The sequence below is a fragment of the Zingiber officinale genome, chromosome 5A (genome assembly GCF_018446385.1).
Source record: "Zingiber officinale cultivar Zhangliang chromosome 5A, Zo_v1.1, whole genome shotgun sequence".
In the NCBI taxonomy this organism is placed as follows: Eukaryota; Viridiplantae; Streptophyta; class Magnoliopsida; order Zingiberales; family Zingiberaceae; genus Zingiber; species Zingiber officinale.
Window position 1 is genome coordinate 55487228 of NC_055994.1, and position 17572 is coordinate 55504799.

At 39.9% G+C, this 17572-nt stretch overlaps 1 protein-coding gene and 1 long non-coding RNA gene across 2 annotated transcripts; both read right to left on the minus strand.

Annotated features, from left to right (window-relative positions):
* Positions 1-554: 554 nt before the first annotated feature.
* Positions 555-1467, minus strand: LOC121982833. The gene is made up of 3 exons (XR_006112280.1): positions 1387-1467; positions 806-889; positions 555-578 (listed from the first exon to the last, which is right to left on the minus strand). It is a non-coding gene; the product is annotated as an uncharacterized LOC121982833 (long non-coding RNA).
* An 11815-nt stretch (positions 1468-13282) lies between these two features.
* On the minus strand, positions 13283-14737 carry LOC121979578 (cell division cycle protein 48 homolog). The gene is made up of 5 exons (XM_042531575.1): positions 14666-14737; positions 13935-14255; positions 13829-13838; positions 13568-13731; positions 13283-13297 (listed from the first exon to the last, which is right to left on the minus strand). The coding sequence occupies exons 1-5, from the start codon at positions 14735-14737 to the stop codon at positions 13283-13285; spliced, it is 582 nt and encodes a 193-aa protein (XP_042387509.1).
* Between the last annotated feature and the right edge of the window lie 2835 nt (positions 14738-17572).

Below are 17572 nucleotides of genomic sequence, written 5' to 3' on the forward strand. Positions count from 1 at the left end.
AATCCATAAAAAACCAAAAACATGTACTGGTTCATTCACACAACCTGCAATTCACTGCAAATACGAGTACACAAATTCACTCCATTCAATTCTCACTTCATCATATTCTGTCTGCGTATAGTACTGGTTCTTCACACAACCTGCAAACTGCAATTTAGAAAGAACCAAGGGGCCATCTTCAGTCTGAAGTTTACTATAAGAACATATTACATCAACAGAGATAACCAGATAAAAAATTTAAGCCATCTTACAAGAGACAGTAAACGCATCAAAAGTTCCAATATCACTTTTTGAGTGTCTAAACTGACACAATCAGTTATCTTTTCTCAATCAAAGAAGAAAATAAATCCAATCATCAAAACTTAAGATACCAACAGGACCAAAGTTAGAGAAAGCATCTATCATTGTTCTAATAAAAAAAAGATGTAATTACACTTCCAACAAATAGTAAAAAATATTGGAAATGATCATTTCGAGCTTCGAGTTCTTACCACAAGTCGGCGTGGTGTATCATATGATGAAACTTCTCCACAACTCAATCTTATTTTTTTCAAGTACTCCACAGTGAGACTTCTAAGCTGTAAAGAGGAAAAAAATGGAAGAGAAAAAAAAATGCACCAGTTCTCCAATGGAAGACCCTAAGATATAACTATCCACTGAAATAATCATTTAAATTAGTAATATCTAAAACAAAATATAATGCTTGATTCACATAGCACAAAACTGTGTCCCACTTTACAGGATAAATTATGAGAAACACATTATCCAGATAAGGAAGTTACTTTTTTTTCGGTGTCAAACATACCTGGTTACTTGCTTCAACTACATCATGAGGAGGCATCTCTTCAGTGCCAATCTCAAGAACAAATGCTCCAGGACGTTCCAATACCTTGAGGTAAATCAATAGAATGGGAGAAAAAAAAACATTACACATGATGAACCTTTGTTAATTTTACACAATAAAAATTCACTAATACAAATTCACGAATAATATTGGAGCAAAAAAGACCAAACAGTGTAAGACTTCTAAATTAATTCAAAGGAACATAAACAGTTCCGACTCAACAGACAAACCAGTCTAGTTGTTTAAACTTTAAAGCTCTGTCTATTAGAAAGAAGGGAAAGGGGAAGGGAGGGTCGGAAAGGAGTGCAAGGTGGAAGGAAGGGGAGAGAAAAGTTCAGTTACTCAAACATGTCTACATGGAAGGAAGAGATTTTTACTAGATAGTTTATGGCATCACACCTTAGGGCCTGTAGATCTTTCAACTAATGGAAATCACCGATCATTCAACAGCTGTTGCTTTAGGTGTTATAACTTACCAACAACTAAGACCATTATAGCCCATTAAGCAACATAATAAGACTAAAATTTGAAAAGGAATGAACCTTCTGCAATTGGGAATTTGGAAGATTTTGAAACAAGAGATCATTTTCCTTGGAAAATCCTAATGGGTGCCCAAGAGCTTCTCGTGTCTTCAACCAAAGTTGAGAACATTGCCGAGCAAGACTGCTACACATTTAGAAACATATGCACTGAAAAATAGCTTAGTAGCAGCTTTATCTTTTAAGATTAATAATTCAAGAAAACTTTAGTGGATAAAAAGATTGTCATTCATCAACTCAAATTTTTATTTAACAAAAATATTAAGAAGTATGAATGTGATACTCCATAAAAGAAAATCACTTAAATTCGAAGTTATTTTATCCATTTAAGTATTCTATCTTCATGATATTGCATCCAAAAAACCATTGTAATTGGTGTTGTCAAACGCTTCGTAACCTCGATTTAGGGGATTGGGTGGATAGACATTGCTTTTATGCTCTCTTGTCCACATCCTCTTCCCAAAGCCAAATAGAAAACTAACCATACACCATGACCTAAAACCTAGTAGAGACAAAAATCTTCTCAACTTGCTTAGATATATTGAGATAAAAAAATTAAGTACACATATCTTTAGATAATAGTCATTAGGTACAATCAATTTAATGCAATGAAATAACTTGTGAATCTAGTGGCTCCAAGTCTGCCTCCTCATTACTGAGTTTCTGCATTAAAGAATAGACCTAAAAATGATTGAAGAAGCCTGCCATAATCTGAACCCACTTAACTGCCCTAACAACCTTGGCATCAACATTTTTCTCAACAAATTGAAGGCGCATATGCACAAAGGTGTTCAAAATAGAGTATCCATTTGTATTGTAATCACCTGAAGCAAAAACGTTAGACTGATTTCTCAGACTGTTGACTCAGTGGAGCCTAATTTGCTATGATAGACTGTTGACTTATTTCAAAATAGAGTATCCTCACCCTTTTTCCAATAAGTAAAATTGTATTGATCCTCAAGACCAAGGGGCCGCAAGACGTTATCGGGAAGAGCACAAGCGACAACAATATGTAAGAGTGAAAATGCGAGTTTGCTTTATTTTGATGGAACAATAAACAAATAAAAGTCACATCGAAAGGGAGCATTTTATCTTCTCTAAATATATGCCTCTATCATGACCAAGTTTCTTGAAATTGCAAGAATCTCAGCAAAAAGTGGATTACCAAATCGAAGAATAATCAATAACTAGCACAAAGCAAATAAACAAATAGAAACCATAAAAGTACGCACCTTCGTCGATCTGCTTAAGGATCTACGAAGCCGGAGGCCGCTAGAGGACGGATTCGGCGTTGTGGGCATCTGCGGCTGTAGTTCCTGCGTCGCCGTCGAGCCTCCTGGCGAAGAATCTGAAGGGAAGGCGGCATCGGTCGAGTCCCTCCTGACGTCGGTCGCAGCCTCGGCCGTACAAGGGCCGTCGTCGTCGAGATCGACGGTTTACGGGATAGAAACGCAAAGATTAAGCCCGAAGGCTCTCTTCGTTCTACTCCATGAGTTCGCCATGGCTTCATCCACTGCAGAGAAGGGGCAAGGAAAAAATACAGTTACAAAACCGGACCAAGGCGACACCCTTCTTTCAGGTCGCGCGGCTTGCGAAACAGGATCCCCGAAATCGCCTCTTTTCTAACCCTTCGCAGCAGATTTTGGCAAGGATCAGACTGCTGCGGATGGACGAACCCTAGGAGAAGGAAAAAGAGGTGGATCGATTCTCTGCTCAGAAGGGGAAGGAAGAGGAGGTCCAACAACTCAATTTCGGAAGAGGAGCATCGGAAGCCCTAACCCAAGAAAACGAAAGGAAGTGGGGGGAAATAAAAGTGGTCAGAGTCTCTTTGTAAAAATAAAAGTTAACTCTTGTACTATTACTTTGGAGTAAACACTAAAAAATGTATTCACGACATTACTACTTTGGTATTTAACAAATTTCCGAAGTAATAACTTATTTCAGTTTAAAGCGAAGCCCGTGTTTTTAAATCTGCGAAGTCTATATTTGTATATACTTCGTCGGTTTTTTCAGCGAAGTTGCTTATACACTTTTACTTCGTATATTTAATTGACAAAGTAAATTGTGACGAAGTAAAAAGTTAGTTTTCACATAGTGGTTGGATCTCAACATTTTTATAACTTGGGTAGTAATGATGTGTTGCTAGATACCGCTCATTACTTATACTTCTAAAAGGGTCTAGGAGCATTGCCAACGTTATAAGAACCTATAGGGTCACATACAAAGGGTAATTAGATGGAGATTAGGTTCATTTGATGAACCTAAAGGATTAGGTTCATGTGATGAACCAAATTGGATTAAGAGTAATCTAAAATAGGCTAATTGAGTTGGACTCAATTTGGTTCATGTATTAGATGAGTCTAATTTGGACTTAGACTCATTGAATTAATTTAATTCAATCAATAGAGATTCATTAAATTAAAATTGACTTGAACCAATGGTTTTATTAGATCAACCAAGAGAGAGAAGTGGTCATGTTTGACTTGACTTGAGAGGAAGATGAAAGGTCAAGTTTGACTTGACCATTTGCCACCTCAATGGTGAGTTGGCATTGAGTGGGCCAATGATGATGCTCCACATCATCAATGTTTCTTAAGTGGGATGCCACCTCATGGGAGTTACCAAGAGTTGTGACTCTTGGCCTTCCATGGAGGTTACAACTCCACCTAAAGTGGCCGACCACTTTTATTCATCAAGGGAGTTTTATTTTTCTTTTGTAACTCCATCTTCTTCTTCCTCTAGAGTTTTCTTCTTGCTCTCCCTCTCCTCACTTACTGATCTCTAAGGTTGCTAGCACATCCTTAGAGGTTTTTCTCCATCTCTTGCTTGTGTGGATACACATAGAGAAGTGTCTACTTTGACACTTTCGAGATTCGGCGAACCGAGGATAAGCGGGATTGCGAAGGGCTTCGCATCAAGGGTATATTCCTTCTCCTTTGTAGATCTACTGTAGATCGAGGTTTAGAAACTCGTACTCGTAAGTTTTTCAAAAGTTTTATCTTCGCATGGATCCGGTGGCGGGGGTTTCGGGGTTTTCGCGACGCGAAAAGCGGTTTTCGTGGCCCGAAAAATCCAACAGTGGTATCAGAGCCACATGCGAAGACTTGTATGAGTTTAATTTGATTTTTTATGAAAAATATAGGTTCTGTGATATTCTATAATTTTATGATTTTTAGAGTTTTTATGGGTATTTTTCTCGTAGAAGCGAAGCACAAGTGTCTCGACACTTGTAGGCTTCGACTACCGAGAAGTTTTTTCCAAAACGGCAAGGTTTCGCCCCAAATCATTTTGGGACAGCGGGTTAAGGCGCTATTGGATCGCTAAGGGACACTCGCGATAGTTAGATCGCGGGTAGGGGCGCTGCCCCTGGCCACGCAAGGGGATTCATTCCGCGATTGCGCCCGAAAATCGCTAAACGGGACCGCTGAGAATTTTTACTCATAAAAATTATAAAAATTGGTATTAAAATTTCAGAAAATTATAGAAAATACATAATTTAGAATTATGTATAATTTGTGATAGTCATGGCCCAAAAAGATTCAATTGGATTGGTATATTTTGTGTTGTAATTCATAATACGGCCTGCGTGCCGTCATGTAACTGTGTGTGCTGTATTTTTGATACGAGACCTACGCGTCGTGCCTTTCTCTTTTATTCTTGTTTTAAATTAGTTTAGACTCGAATGTAACTCGAGTTTCAAAATTGTAATGTACAAAATTGGAGCCGTGGAAGGTCCACTCGAGACGGAGTTACAAGGAGGGCGCGAGCAACACAAGGTGGTCAAATGGAGGAGCTTGAGAAGCTGTTGACCCTAGGTTGACCATCCGATCTTATCATTGGCTTGAGAAGATCGTAGTAGGGCCATGACTAATCACAAATTAATTTAATTAATTGATTGTGTATATGTGATGCATGATTAAGTAATTAATTAATGCCTAACGATTAGATTAGATCTAAGTCATGCACATGATGCACTCTTTCGATTAGATTAGATCTATCGAGTATATGATACGCATCATCGTTTAGATTAGATCTAAATCACGTCAACTCTAATGCCTACCGTGACGTGATACCTATCACTACCTCGATCACATGTGTTGTTGAATCTACCAAAGCAGAGCAACACATATTATCTTGGTAGGGTACAGAGGGACAATCTTGGTCCCGCTTATCAACGCATGGGCGAATACAAACTCAATTAGATTGAGTATTCCTAGTTAACTTGGTTGGATCGAGTACAACTATAGGCATTCTTCCAATGGTTGGAAAGATAGGACATAAATCACATTTAAATTAATTCTTGGGCGTATTAGCCAAAGCTAACCCAAGTTTTAATATAACTGCGGATAATGATCCTATAAACAAGAGTTGCATAGAGATGTAATTGGTAAATCGTTATCTACCGATCATACTAAATCTTGGGTGTATTAGCTAAAGCTAACTCAAGGGTTAGTATGATGTGGATCTTGTCCCACATAAATTATAGAATTTAGTGGGAGCATCATTTAGTTAAAGGCCTAATTAAATGATTTAAAAGAATATGATATTAATTTTCTACATTTTTCTGTTGTAGATAACCATGACGTCAAATACAAACACTTTCTCCCTGCGATATGTTCTTGAGAAGGACAAGCTCAATGGAGCAAATTTCTTGGACTGGTACAGGAATTTGAGAATTGTTCTCACCTAGGAACGTAAACTGTACGTTCTAGAGCAGGCCATTCCGGAGGCTCCTCCTGCCAATGCCCCGCGAGCTGACAAAGATGCTTATAAGAGGCATCAAGATGACGCATTAGATGTGCCCCGTCTAATGCTCACGACCATGAACTCTGAGCTTCAGAAGCAACACGTGTTAATGGGTGCTTACGATATGGTTGAACATCTTCGTCAACTGTATCAAGGACAAGCAAGGCATGAGAGATTTGAGATCTCAAGGGCACTGTTTCAGTTCAAGATGTCAGATGGGGCTCCCGTAGGCCCATATGTACTCAAAATGATTGGGTACATAGAAAACCTACAGAGGTTGGGATTCCTGCTTGGCCAAGAGCTGGCCACTGACCTGATCTTACAATCCTTGTCGGATAGCTATAGTCAGTTCGTTCTAAACTACAATATGAATGAAATTGACAAGCCACTGCCCGAGCTGCTCAGTATGTTAAGAACTGCTGAGCTAAACCTTAAGAAGGCTAAGCCCCACTCTGTTCTGATAGTTCAGAAACACAAGGGCAAGGGCAAGCCCAAAGGCAAGGGAAAGTCCCAAGCCAAGGGCAAAGGCAAGGAACTGAAGCCTAAAGGAGGGGTCGCCAAGGATGCTACCTGCTTCCACTGCGGTCAGACCGGGCACTGGAAGAGGAACTGCAAGGTGTACCTGGAAGTACTTAAGAAGAAGCAAAGTGAGACTTCCACTTTAGGTATATATGTTATAGAAGTCAATCTATCTATTTCTTCATCGTGGGTATTAGATACTGGATGTGCATCTCACATTTGTACTAATGTGCAGGCACTGATAAATAGCAGGGCATTGGCGAAGGGCGAGGTGGACCTACGCGTAGGCAATGGAGCACGGGTTGCTGCTGTTGCTGTAGGGACTTATTTTCTATCTCTGCCCTCTAAGCTTGTATTAGAGTTGGATGATTGTTGTTATGTGCCTGCATTAACTAAGAACATAATTTCAGTTTCTTATTTGACAAGAAAGGTTTGTCTTTTATTATAAAGGACAAATGTTTTTCTGTTTATTTAAAAGATATGTTCTATTGTAGTTCACCTCTGATGAACGGACTCTACATTCTAGACCTTGAAAGCCTTATCTATAACATAAATACCAAGAGGTTCAAGTCAAATGACTTGAACCAAACCTATCTCTGGCACTGTCGCTTAGGTCATATAAATGACAAGCGCTAATCCCAGCTCCATAAGGATGGTTTGCTGGACTCATTTGATTTTGAATCTTATGAGATGTATGAGTCATACCTACTAGGCAAGATGACCAAGACTCCCTTTAGTGGGCACAGTGAGAGAGCGACTGACTTGTTAGGTCTTATACATAGTGATGTATGTGGCCCTTTCAATGTCGCTGCAAGAGGCGGTTATAGGTACTTCATCACATTTACTGATGACTTCAGTAGATATGGTTATATGTACTTGATGACACATAAGTCAGAATCCTTTGAAAAGTTCAAAGAATTCAAGAATGAAGTACAGAACCAGCTTGGCAAGAGTATTAAGATACTTCGATCAGATTGAGGTGGAGAATACCTTAGCCATGAGTTTCATGACTATCTAGCTGAGTGTGGGATTGTATCCCAACTCACTCCTCCTAGAACACCACAGTGGAATGGTGTATCCGAAAGGAGAAATCGTACCCTATTAGATATGGTACGATCTATGATGAGTCACATAGATCTTCCGACATACCTTTGGGGCTATGCTCTAGACACGGCAACTTTTATACTCAACCGAGTTCCATCTAAGGTCGTGATAAAGACACCATATAGGATATGGACTGGGAGAGATGCCCAGGTGTCTTTCATGAGGATTTGGGGTTGTGAGGCTTACGTTCGACGTCAAGTCTCAGACAAGTTAGGACCCAAATCCGACAAATGCTACTTTATTGGATATCCCAAGGAAACTAAGGGATATTACTTCTACATTCCCAGTCAGCACAAGGTAGTTGTGGAAAAGACTGGGGTCTTTCTAGAAAGGGACTTTGTTTCTAGAAAGACTAGTGGGAGTATGTTCGATCTTGAAGAAGTTCAAGATGCGGACCATAGCACTGAAGCCTCGATGGAAGTTGAACTGGAACCACAAAGTGTTGTGGATGATGTTGTTCCACAAGGAGTTGAAGAACAACAACCAGTTCAAGTAGACATACCTCTTCGCAGGTCTGATAGGGTACGTCGTCAGCCTGAGAGATACTCATTTTTCTTGTCTGACCATGGTGACATTGTGCTCATAGAGGATGAGCCTACCACCTATCAGGAAGCTGTGATGAGACCATATTCCGAGAAATGGCTAGAGGACATGAGATCCGAGATGGAATCCATGTACACCAACCAAGTATGGACTTTGGTTGATCCACCTGAAGGGGTAAAACCCATTGGGTGTAAGCTGGTCTTTAAGAGAAAGACAGACATGGATGGACTTATCTATAAGGATCGCTTGGTAGCTAAAGGCTTCAAGCAGATTCATGGTATTGACTATGATGAACCTTTTCTCCAGTAGCGATGTTTAAGTCCATTCTGATCATGCTTGCTATTGCAGCTTACCATGACTATGAGATATGGCAGATGGATGTCAAAACCGCATTTCTTAATGGAAACCTACTCGAGGATGTGTACATGACATAACCTGAGGGTTTTGTAGATCCACAACATACTAGCAGAGTATGCAAGCTACATAGGTCCATTTATGGACTAAAGCAAGCTTCTCGGAGATGGAATCTTCGATTCGATGATGCAATCAAACAGTTTGGTTTTATCAAGAACGAAGATGAGCCTTGTGTCTACAAGAAGGTTGTAGGGGATATAATTGTCTTCCTCATATTGTATGTGGATGACATACTACTCATTGGGAAGGACATCCCTTTGTTTCAGTCTGTCAAGACCTGGCTAGGGAGTTGCTTCTCAATGAAGGACTTAGGTGAGGCATCCCGCATTTTAGGGATACAGATCTATAGAGATAGATCTAAGAGATTGCTTGGCCTAAGTCAAAGTACATATATTGACAAGGTACTCCTTCGGTTTGCCATGCAGAACTCCAAGAAGGGATTTCTGCCGATGTCACATGGCGTGAGTCTTTCAAAGACTCAAGGTCCCTCTTCTAGAGAGGAGAGAGACCGCATGGATCAGATCCCTTATGCCTCAGCCATAGGATCTATCATGTACGCCATGCTATGTACTCGACCTGATGTCTCGTATGCTTTGAGCATGACGAGCAGATACCAGTCAGATCCAGGTGAAAGTCACAGGATAGCGGTCAAGAATATTCTTAAGTACTTAAGAAGGACTAAAGAATATTTCTTGATATATGGAGGCAATGATGAGCTAGCTGTAAAGGATTAAAGTGATGCTAGCTTCCAGACCGACCAGGATGATTATCGATCGCAGTCAGGGTTCGTATTTTACATTAATGGTGGTGCTGTGAGCTGGAAGAGTTCGAAGCAGGACACAGTAGCTGATTCTACGACAGAGGACGAGTACATTGCTGCATCAGAGGCAGCAAAGGAGGCATTTTGGATCTGTAAGTTCATCACTGAACTTGGGGTGGTTCCCAGTATCGCTGACCCTATTGAGCTCTATTGTGCCAACAATGGAGCTATAGCACAGGCGAAGGAACCTCGCTCACACCAGCGGACCAAACACATACTACGGCGCTTCCATCTCATTCGAGAGATTATCGAGAGAGGAGATGTGAAGATATGCAGAGTACCTACAGAGGCTAACATCACAGATCCCTTGACCAAGGCTTTGGCACAGAGGAAGCATGATGGTCACACTAGGTCATTGGGGCTTAGAGCCTACACTGATTGGCACTAGTGCTAGTGGGAGATTGTTAGTTAAAGCCCTAGAGCCAATCATTCGATAATTGTATTATGGACTTATTGTATCATATTCATATATATATATATAAATAAAGGCATTTGTTTTGGTTATTATACTTACTTGTATTGGTGCCAAATAAAGTAAGTATAATAGTGTCCTTGAGTAGAAGGTTCTCACCTATATCAATCGCTTAGTTGAACCGATAGTGAGATGATATAGGGAACACTACTCTTAATCATTCCTAGTCGAGTATTAACATTCAGGGACAATGTTAATGCAATAAGACTAGCATGTAGGTCAACTCGATGACTTGATCTCACAAGTCATGGATATAGAGATATCAAGTTGACACATGGGTATGCATTGGAGAATGTATACTGAATGACCCGCCATGAGAAAGTATCATGGATCGTTATATGAGTGTCATATACTTTCTCATGTGACTATTTGTATGACTACTAGTCCTTAGACCTGAAGTCACCATAGTTCCCTACATAAGGAGTTATGTACTTTGGTTTCGTCAAACGTCACCCGTAACTGGGTGGACTATAAAGACGATTACTGGGTATGTAACGAATTATGCAGAGGGATGTGAGTGATGTAGATGGGATCTATCCCTCCTATATGATGGGAGCGACATCGATATTCTTGATAGAGTGAGACCACAAAGTGCATGGCCATGCCCAAATGAGTCAATAAGATATATTGAGCTCATTTGATTTAGTGAGTCTACTTGGAATTCAAGATTTAGATTGGTTAGAGGATGACACGGTCTATGCCTCACATTGATCAATCTAGATGTCTAGGATAGAAGGACACTTGTCATATATTATGAGGAGTCACAATTAGTAGTCATAAGGTGATGTTGGATCTCAACATTCTTATAACTTGGGTAGTAATGATGTGTTGCTAGATACCGCTCATTACATATGCTTCTAAAAGGGTTTAGGAGCATTGCCAATGTTATAAGAACCTATAGGGTCACACACAAAGGGCAATTAGATGGAGATTAGGTTCATTTGATGAACCTAAAGGATTAGGTTCATGAGATGAACCAAATTGGATTAAGAGTAATCCAAAGTAGGCTAATTGAGTTGGACTCAATTTGGTTCATGTATTAGATGAGTCTAATTTGGACTTAGACTCATTAAATTAATTTAATTCAATGAATAGAGATTCATTAAATTAAAATTACTTGAACCAATGGTTAGATTAGATCAACCAAGAGAGAGAAGTGGTCAAGTTTGACTTGACTTGAGAGGAAGATGAAAGGTTAAGTTTGACTTGACCATTTGCCACCTCATTGGTGAGTTGGCATTGAGTGGGCCAATGATGATGCTCCACATCATCATGGTTTCTTAAGTGGGATGCCACCTCATGGGAGTTACCAAGAGTTGTGACTCTTGGCCTTCCATGGAGGTTACAACTCCACCTAAAGTGGCCGGCCACTTTTATTCATCAAGGGAGTTTTATTTTTCTTTTGTAACTCCATCTTCTTCTTCCTCTAGAGCTTTCTTCTTGCTCTCCCTCTCCACACTTACTGATCTCTAAGGTTGCTAGCACATCCTTAGAGGTTTTTCTCCATCTCTTGCTTGTGTGGATACACATAGAGAAGTGTCTACTTTGACACTTTCGAGATCCGGCGAACCGAGGACAAGCGGGATTGCGAAGGGCTTCGCATCAAGGGTATATTCCTTCTCCTTTGTAGATCTACTGTAGATCGAGGTTTAGAAACTAGTACTCATAAGTTTTTCTAAATTTTTATCTTCACACGGATCCGGTGGTGGGGGTTTCGGGGTTTCCGCTACGCGAAAAGCGGTTTTCGTGGCCCGAAAAACCCAACAGTTCTGTTGAAGGGTCTGCAGTACTATCCTCAGGTGCTCTGCGTGTTCTTCCTGAGTTCTAGAATAGATAAGAATGTCGTCGATGAACACGATAACAAACTTATCTAAGTATTCTCTGAATACCCTATTCTTGAGGTCCATGAAAGTAGTTGGAGCATTCGTCACGCCAAAGGGCATGACTACGAACTCATAATGTCTGTATCTGGTCCTTAAAGTTGTTTTGGGTATGTCACCTTCTTTAACTTTCACCTGGTGATATCCCGATCTGAGGTCTATTTTAGAGAACACTGCTGCTCCCTTTAGCTGATCAAACAGGTCATCTATCCTGGGAAGAGGATACTTATTCTTAATCGTGACTTGGTTTAGTGCTCGGTAGTCTATGCACAGGCGCATGCTCCCGTCCTTCTTCTTCACGAATAATATAGGAGCTCCCCATGGTGAGTGACTAGGGCGTACGAAACCCTTGTCGAGCAGCTCCTGTAGTTGCTCCTGAAGTTCCTTCAGTTCGGCTGGAGCCATGCGGTAGGGTGCTTTGGAGATGGGATTCGTACCGGGGATGAGTTCTATCACAACACTACAACAAAAACCCTCATAGACATCGGTTTTCCACCGCTGTCTATTACATTTTCGACCGATGTCTATGAAGGCGATGTAAAAGGTCTATCATTTTAGACATCGGATTAAAACCGGTGTAGTATCACTTAACGACATCGATTTTCGAATCGGTTATTAACCGGTGTAGTATCACTTAACAACACTATTTCATCAATGATGTAAAACTGATGTAATATTATATGTTAATAACACCAGTTTTGACAGCGGTATACGACCGATGTAATATTAGTTAATGACACCGATTTTACAGCGGTGGAAAATCGATGTAATATTAGTATTGTTTAACGACACAAATCCGATTTCCGAAACAATGAAAAACCGACAATATCCAAAAAAATACACAAATATTCACAAATTACACAAATATTTTTCTTCCAACAGTATCCATAAAATACACAAATATTCACAAATTACATAAATATTCTTCTTACAATAGTATCCATAAACTACACAAATATTCTTTTTACATCAAAAGCTAATAGATATTGTACACATCAAGGTAGAACATCGTGAGTCAAAAATCAAGCTGAGGCTACATTAAATTATGAGAATCAGAATCTGTTCAACTTGCTATACTGCTCCATTCTTCTTGCGCCTTTCATTTCCCTAATCTCACCACTTTTCACCTTCAAATGCCTAGTTTTCTGAGTTAAAACATCCACTGTTCTAATCTGTCAAACAAAAGTATCATTTGGTCTACTTAACTACAGCAAAGAACAAAAATAGAAGAAATATACATGCTGTAGAAGTCCTAGAATATCACCATCAGAAAGAAAAAATCACACTTGGTGGACATAATACCTCAAACATATCCAGCAAACTACCTCTTGCAGTTCCCTCTTGACATTTTCCAGCCCACCAATATCATCCCAGCTGACATTTTGTACTTCAACAACCTGATCAAAACCCAACAAACTATCAGCATATCTCAAGGTAGAAATAGAAGTGGTTTTTAGGCCATTCATCAACATATGACAGTAAACACAAGTTACCAACCAGACACATGAGGTTATAGAATTTCTTGAGTTGAAAAAGGTAAGTTTAATTTAGAAAGAACACCAATGTCAAATTTCTCATTTTCAATTCTTGCAGCAACAATTTATTTTAAAAATTCATGTAGATAATCATATTTAGAAGGAAAAAAACTAACTGAAAATGATTACAATTACCAAAGCAAAGACTTACAGTTTCACGGAGGGTAGATGGGTTACTAGATCCCAAAGCAGTCTTAAAGTGTTCATTTGTAAAAGACAAAGAATTGAGAATCTCAGCATCAATTGATTCATCTTCTAGATCAATTATGTCCATCTTTTCATGGATACACTGGAGAGCAGCTTCAGTGCATAAAGCTGCAAGGTCAGCCCAACATAGCCATGAGTATCCTTAGCAATCCTTTACAAATCAACCTGCATTGAATAAATCAAATTTCATAACTTGGACATTCACTGCAAGATATCTATTAACAAGGTAACAACAATTGGTAATGTTCACATACATCAGCAGATAGCTTCATGTTCTTAGTATGGATGCGAAGAACTTCCGATCGGCCAACCTCATCAAGAACACCAATGTCAATTTCTCTGTCAAACCTACCAAATCGTCTAAGAGTTGGATCGATACTGTTTGGCATGTTCGTAGCCCCAATGACAATTACATGAGCACGAGACTTCAACCCATCCATCAGTGTCAACAGTTGAGACACTATGTGCCTTTTAACTTCCCCATGAGTTTTCTCTCTCTTAGGAGCAATGGAATCAATCTCATCAATGAAGATAATTGAGGGTGCATTTTTCTCTGCTTCCTCAAAAGCCTTCCTCAAATTACTCTCACTCTCCTGAGAATCATCCTCACCTATAATGTAGACATCATGAGTCTACGGCCCAGCAAGCACAATCCATTATGAATAAAAGGACATCCATGAAATAGTAGAGATAGCAACTAGAAGTCAAATCGAGAAACAGAATGTATTAATTACTAAATAAAAAGAAAATATTAATAAACGTGTACAAGTGATACCCCATAGCTAATAGAGTGAATATGTCACATATCCGGTAACCACAATTAGAACCAGTCAATAGTTAGCCAGTCAACAGTCCCATGAACCTAGAGGTACCTCCTAGAGAACATGCAGTCAGTCATATAGCCGAAGCTACCATATATAATTTATCAATCAAGTTTGGATGGGCCCCTCCCCGAAGGTCATCCCGGGTCACCCATCCCGTACTGTCGCCACATATGCTCATACTCATTCTATTAGCTATGTAGAAAACCATAAACAACTACCTTATCATGTGACAATTTATCATGCCTAGCTATTTCATTCTTACAGTCAACATATCCATTCACAGTGCACATTCCTTATCCGTATTTCATACAGCATAGCTATACACAATATAAGCATGCGTATCAAAACCCAGGAAACTATCACAGAATATTCATATTATCATGGTAGAAAGTAGTCATGATTTTTAAGAAAAGCATGCAATCATACTGGGTATTAGATCACAGAACTAGTAACAACCAAGGATTAGATTTTTGAACTTCTACCAAAAACCACAATCAAAACACCTCTGCTCGGAGAAAATTAGAACCCATCAAAATCAAACCCATCAACACCGTAACAATTTCGAAGAGAGAAGCTTAACTATGATTTCAAATCGTGTTTGAAATCCCAGCCACCATAGACGGACCTTCCAGCTTCAAAGGTCACCCCCACTTCCAAACAAAATTTCAGAGTCCAGTACACCACAATTAAGTCCGAACCGGAAAGAAAAACAAATCTCAAATTCATCTCGAAGATGTCGCAAGAATCAACACACCAGAGCTCCACAAAAATCCTAATTCATGACACATTCCACCAACCAGCCATTAAGCCAAGCATATCAACGAACATGTAACATGCAAGACGTGCAAAACACTTATAGCAGCAACAATACGGTGGAACTCGATTAAAAACTCATACACAGTCAATCAAACATTGAAAGATTTATATTAAGAACATTCCAGTCGTTATCAAGCTTCAACAATAACCGAATACACCGACCAGATATTGAAATCCAGAAATCAGGCGATTTCAACCGCACTTCGATGAACCTTCGATTCAAATTGATAAATCTCAGGGGAAACCGAGTACAATCTCATTCACAGACAGGCGAAATCCACAAGATTCACCACAGAGTAGACCACCGGAAATCCATTTCCATCGATAATAGAACGCAGGGAAAAAACTCAGAAACCACGCGATTCAAACTAAGAAATCCCCAATGAAACCTCAACCAAACAAGGCTCTAAAGAACGTAAACCTTTCGCAAATCATTTCACCAATCTCTGCACCTAAGAGAAACGATCCACACCTCCTAAGTTCCTACCACCTTACATCATAGATCTCGCACAATCATAAAGGGAATGAACTCGCCTTTCCTTGCGTTTCCCCTTTCCAGTGTTGCCTCTAAAAGTCCTCACGCGATGGTACCACCGTCGTGAGGTGGTGGCAGGAATCCATGTCTAGGCGCACTGCCCCTTGAGAACTGCCTGAGTGAGGTGGCCCCTGGCGGAGAGCTCGATCATCGGTGAGGTGCTTCGCCAATTTGGTGGAGCGACAGCGCCGAGAGGAACAACGATCGCGAGTGGAGATGGTGTGGTTCGATGTTGTTCAGCGTGTTTAGGGCTACAGTGAACGGGTCGGTAAAGTTTAGTTTTTATAAGTAAGTTATCTTGCCTAACTTCAGATATTTAAGGCCAATTAATTCCCTTTATATTTTCCATCAACTTAATAGTTCTATCCCTTGAAATGTGTTACATAAATTCAAAAAAAAAATCCTAAAATATAGAATATTCTATAAATAAATCCTTTAATTAGCGCTCGTGTGACCTTAGGCACTTTCGTAAATAAACTCCTTAATTTCACTCATGGGTCCTTACGGAACTAGCATATGTTGAATCAAATTACAGGAAGTATGATCCACTCCAATTAGAACCATCAATGTGAGCTCATGAAAACATTGAATATTTACAAGAGAAAAATACTGCTACAACATTTCAGCATTTACAAGTAGAAAAGTGATTATTAAGAACATTTATAATCATAATAGATACATGAATCAAATAATTTATAGATGAAATAAAAAAAAAGATAAAAGCATAACTGATTGTCAGAAAGCTTCAAGCAATGACAGGTAGCTTGATTAGTTAGATTACAAAACCCAAACAACTATATAATAAATCCAGATTTGATCAAACCAGTAACTTAAATCAATAATATGAAAATGTAGAGGATGACTTAATAAAGGTTAAATAAGGGACCAGTCTGTGTACATACTTTGCACGCATGCTAGAGAAATCAATCATTATAGTTATTATTATTTAAAAACCAGCTGCACGTCATTAGTACTTAAATATTTTTTTTATCTACTCAAGAATTTAGTTCACTACATCATATATCCAGTATTAAGGGAAATTAAGAGTAGAACGTTTTTCTATAGAGAGAACACAATGCAGGCTCTATATGCCCCTGCTACATCTTATACGAAACGTTAAGTTGCTCCAAGGTTCTTGTAGTGCTCCGAACATGGATTCTTAGCAATCTCTTCAATCCCCTCCCTCAACTGCCTCCACCGTCAAGTGATGCAGAGTTCCAGCGACAACCTGCTCCCTCGCCTTCGCAACACGCGTAAACTCCAGAAGCGCATTCTGTGCATCGACAGATCGAAAAACATTGGTCTGGAGAAAAATCCCCAATTTTGGGAGAGAAAAAAAATAGTAATTAGGAAGAGCGCGAGACCTGTTTCTTGTTGTGCTCGTCGACGGTGAAGCGAGCTCGCTCCTGGATCTTGGTTCTGTTCTCTCTTCCTTCGGATTCCCTCACGTTGCCGACCAACCCTGCCATGGTGGTCGTGGGTGTCCTCTCGCTGTTAGGATCTCATCGGCCCTTGCCTCAGTCGGGAAGAGCGAAGAGAGGAAGGAGGAGGAGGAAAAGATGATCGGACGAGGAGGTAGAACGGAATGACTTATGCTGCGGTTTTGCTTAGGACCGAAGCAGGTGGTTTTAATCCTGATCGGAAGAGGCAGGTACGTCGATCTAGAAGGAGAAGAGGGAGATGAGGATGAGAGAGATGGCCGGAGGAAAGTGGTGGTGGCATCGCGGTGATATAGGTTTTGGGCTAAGTATGGGTGGACGGCGTGATATAGGTT